This window comes from Rhincodon typus, chromosome 2 (genome assembly GCF_021869965.1).
Source record: "Rhincodon typus isolate 14 chromosome 2, sRhiTyp1.1, whole genome shotgun sequence".
Lineage (NCBI taxonomy): Eukaryota > Metazoa > Chordata > Chondrichthyes > Orectolobiformes > Rhincodontidae > Rhincodon > Rhincodon typus.
The window spans coordinates 100,054,490-100,058,952 of NC_063333.1; the positions used below are offsets into that span (position 1 = coordinate 100,054,490).

The following is a 4,463-nucleotide window of genomic DNA, read 5'->3' on the forward strand; positions in this document are numbered from 1 at the left end:
CTGTGGGAGACTTCCAAGTAGGATGGAAACAAGGGTGTACCATTTACAGTCGGTTCTGCTATAGTGCATGTTCCAGCAATGCAAATGAACTATAATGCAATGGACGAATAAGGGGAACACTATTTGTAAAACATGAACTTGTGTTGGCTATAAACACGATTCCATCAGTGCGCAGCGTACGCATTGACATCACATGATCGTTTCGCAGGCTTTGTCCTGAGCATGCACAACGTTAGGGCCAAAAGAGTCTCGCCAGCATCATGTAATTGTTTTGCAGACTTTGCTGTAAAGTGCTGAAGGTGATGATGATGACCCTCAGCTCCTGCATTACCAATAGAGCAACCTCAAAACGTCATCCTCCATCAAGTCATCTTACATTTTTTCAAGGTAAGTTGTTAAATTTACTTTTATTTCATTTTTAGATATGAATTAAGCATTTATTCAAACTGTGCTATCCTGTGCTAGGCTTTCAGTGATTTTTGAGCGATTCTAAGTGATACTTTTCAGTGGTCTCCCCCAACCCCGCTTTTCCCATAGGCTCCATTATTTCTATAGGTGATTTTCTATGACGTGATGTTGCACAGGAATGCAACTATCACGTTATAGCAGAACCGACTGTACTTGGCAAAGTGACAGGCATAACTGGAACCCATGTGCGTACCCATCCCCACACCTTTTATTTGCAGAAAGTGAGACAAACTGAAAGAGAAATCATTCAAAGGGAAAACAAGGGCAGTCAGAGAGAGAACGGTATTAGAAGATACAAATCATTGAGGAAATAGCAGGCACCAATGAGGGGGGATAGAGTTGCAGTATGGACAGCATTTCCATAATGAAGAGACAGCTAGGGCTAGGAAATTGTAAATCGTGGAACTGATGTAAAGCATCAGAAGAATCACAAATGTAGGTGGGAGGAGATTAAATGAGAGAACAAAGAGTCAAAGTAGGAAGAAATAAGTTCAGTACGTTAGGAACAGGCTGAAATAATGGGTTTTGTGAATGTTGGAAAACACTTAGAAGCAGACTGTACAGGGCTGGGAACTGTAAGTTGGGAAACTGACAAGGCAAGTTATCCTGAGGACATGACATCCATAACTGTCCTGGAAACAACAGCCTGATGTTCAGTGGTGGGATCATAGTTGAGAGCAGAATGAAAGCAGTGTCTGAGAGTTGGCACTTAGCTTCTGCAAAGTAAAGGCCAATACACCAGACAACAGCAGCATCGTCAGCAGGTTAGATAACAGAATTAGACCAGAGGACAATTTCAGTGGGACACAGGTCAGAGTGGGTGAGGGGGCAGAAAAATGAAGGCATTTGAGGTCACTGACAGTTCTGAATGAAGAAATCAAAGGCAGGTTAAAAGGACACTTTTTGGTGGGGGGGTAGGTGAGGGAGAACCGTGGTCCAATTGGGGGACAGTTGCAAGTCTGCAGGCTGAGAGGACTCCAACCTAGAGAATGCAGCACAGAAGCAAATGCAATGGAAGAAGAATGAAGTCAGTACCAAAATAAAGCTACCTCCTACCACCCACCATCTGTAACCTATTACTGAAGCAGATATAGATTTCTATAATGTGTCTATCTTGTTACTGAATAGGACAAGCAAAAATATTTTGAAAAATCAATTGAAATAAAGAGTCTTCCAGTGAGAATTTAAAACAATCACCATTGGGTAGACACAAGTTTTATTTACAAATAAACAGAAATTAAACAGAAAATACAAGGTTGCTGTTATAAAAAAATCTACATATATAGAAGTTGTTCACTTCATTCATATTTCTTTCAATACAAATAAATGAATAAGTAATCCCAATTTCTCCAATACAAAGCTTCAAGTTTATATTTTACACAGTCAGAAATTAAAGTCTACCTGAAGTACAATGAAATGATCCAATCATATGGGTAGTACATGTATTAGATCTTATGTGCAAATTTAAAATGCCCCATTCACAAAGTATTTAGTATATTTCAATGATACCCAAGATTACTTTACATTCCTTAAAGACATCAGCACACTATATGCACAACTTACTTAGTTCTTTTAAAGATTCTCAATTATTCCAGTAATGTTGTTTAAATATCATGCTAAGCCCTTGAAGAAGTCTGGAACCTCTTTAGATATTTATATGAGAAGTAGTTTTGTGATAGGCAAATGCAGAAATTAAGATTATATAAAGTTGGATTTAATAAATTCCATGACCTGAAATAACAGTGCTTGACTTTACAATAATAAAATGATAAAAATAAACTTACTATCGTATGCAACTGATTTGTGAATAGAAAAAGAGAGATGTACAAGGAAAGAAAAATATTTTGCTGTGCAAATTAAGATTAATGGTTTAGCCTTCCTGACCAAAGTCTTCTGTGAACTTCTTCAACTTTTCCAGGTCCTCGTCATTAACTGTCGGTTTTATGCTTGCTAATGATTGCACCATGTCAGGCTGTGAAAGAGATTGAAAGGAAAAATATTAATATATAGTTTAAAGACTGGAATGTAAAAGTCTGAACAGATTGTAAAAAAAGTAATTTCATAAATTATCTTGGCAACTTATGGGAAACTTTCACTTTCCTCTGTATTCTGAATTGCTACATCTTTGTAAAGCATTTATATTCCCAGCACTCCCTTTTACAAATTTAATTCCAACTGACTTTTTAAAAAGTACTCGACAGTATGCTTCCTTAAGACACGAACCAATACTTTTAAGTTTTAGTCACACTAAAATAAAGTTGATCTTCATCTGAAGGGAACAAAATATTTCTATTGCCATAAGAAATTATTTGAAAAAGTATTTTATTCGTAAAAGTTAACCCTCTGTAACTACAATATTCTCTGCCTTTTTTAAAAAAAAAACGTAGAGGAGTATGCTTCATGACCTTCCAATTCCCCGGTCTCCAACACCTCATCTTTACCATGGACGTCCAGTCCCTCTACACCTGCATTCCCCATGCAGATGGCCTTAAGGCCCTCCGCTTCTTCCTGTCCCGCAGGCCCGACCAGTCCCCCTCCACTGATACCCTCATCCGCTTAGCCGAACTCGTCCTTACACTCAACAACTTCTCTTTCAATTCCTCCACTTCCTACAGACAAAGGGGGTAGCCATGGGTACCCGCATGGGCCCAAGCTACGCCTGCCTCTTTGTAGGTTACGTAGAACAATCCCTCTTCCGTACCTACACCGGCCCTAAACCCCACCTCTTCCTCCGTTACATTGATGACTGTATCGGCGCCGCCTCGTGCTCCCACGAGGAGCTCGAACAGTTCATCCACTTAACTAATGCCTTCCACCCCAACCTTAAGTTTACCTGGACCATCTAACACCTCTCTCCCCTTCCTGGACCTCTCTGTCTCCATATCGGGCAACCACCTAGAAACCGATATTCATTTCAAGCCCACCGACTCCCACAGCTACCTAGAATACTCCTCCTCCCACCCACCTTCCTGCAAAGATGCTATCCCCTATTCCCAATTCCTTCGCCTCCGCCACATCTGCTCCCAGGATGAGGCATTCCACTCCCGTACATCTCAGTTGCCCTCGTTTTTCAAGGACCGTAACTTCCCCCCCTCAGTGGTCGAGAACGCCCTCAACCGTGTCTCCCACATCTCCCGCACCTCATCCCTCACAACCCGTCCACGCAATAAGAACCAAAAAAGAATCCCCCTCGTCCTCACCTACCACCCCACCAACCTCCGGATCCAACGCATCATCCTCCGACACTTCCGCCATCTGCAATCCGACCCCACCGCCAAAGACATCTTTCCCTCCCCACCCTTATCTGCTTTCCGGAGGGACAACTCTCTCCGTGACTCCCTTGTCCGCTCCACACTCCCCTCCAGTTCCACCACACCCGGCACTTTTCCCTGCAACCGCAGGAAGTGCTACACCTGCCCCCATACCTCCTCCCTCACCCCCATCCCAGGCCCCAAGAAGACTTTCCACATCAAGCAGATCTTCACCTGCACATCTGCCAATGTGGTATACTGCATCTGCTGTACCCGGTGTGGCTTCCTCTACATCGGGGAAACCAAGCGGAGGCTCGGGGACCGCTTTGCAGAACACCTACGCTCGGTTCGCAATAAACAACTGCACCTCCCAGTCGCGAACCATTTCAACTCCCCCTCCCATTCCTCAGACGACATGTCCATCCTGGGCCTCCTGCAGTGCCACAACGATGCCACCCGAAGGTTGCAGGAACAGCAACTCATATTCCGCTTGGGAACCCTGCAGCCCAATGGTATCAATGTGGATTTCACAAGTTTCAAAATCTCCCCTCCCCCTACCGCATCCCAAAACCAGTCCAGCTCGTCCCTGCCTCCCTAACCTGTTCTTCCTCCCACCTATCCCCTCCTCCCACCTCAAGCCGCACCTCCATCTCCTACCGACCAACCTCATCCCGCCCCCTTGACCTGTCCGTCCTCCCTGGACTGACCTATCCCCTTCCTAACTCCCTACCTACACTCACCTTT

At 43.7% G+C, this 4,463-nt stretch overlaps 1 protein-coding gene and 1 long non-coding RNA gene across 2 annotated transcripts in view; one reads left to right on the forward strand and one right to left on the reverse strand.

Moving 5' to 3' along the window:
• The first annotated feature begins 300 nt into the window (after positions 1-300).
• Positions 301-4,463, forward strand: part of LOC125486478 — a 31,312-nt gene continuing 27,149 nt past the window's right edge. The window contains exon 1 of the long non-coding RNA XR_007265137.1: positions 301-387. This is a non-coding gene — a long non-coding RNA (uncharacterized LOC125486478). The remainder of the gene's footprint in view (positions 388-4,463) is intronic.
• vps4b (vacuolar protein sorting 4 homolog B) overlaps positions 1,668-4,463 on the reverse strand; it is a 48,987-nt gene continuing 46,191 nt past the window's right edge. The window contains exon 11 of the mRNA XM_020529747.2: positions 1,668-2,440. Coding sequence (XP_020385336.1) covers positions 2,339-2,440 — 102 coding nt within the window. The 3' untranslated portion in view covers positions 1,668-2,338. The remainder of the gene's footprint in view (positions 2,441-4,463) is intronic.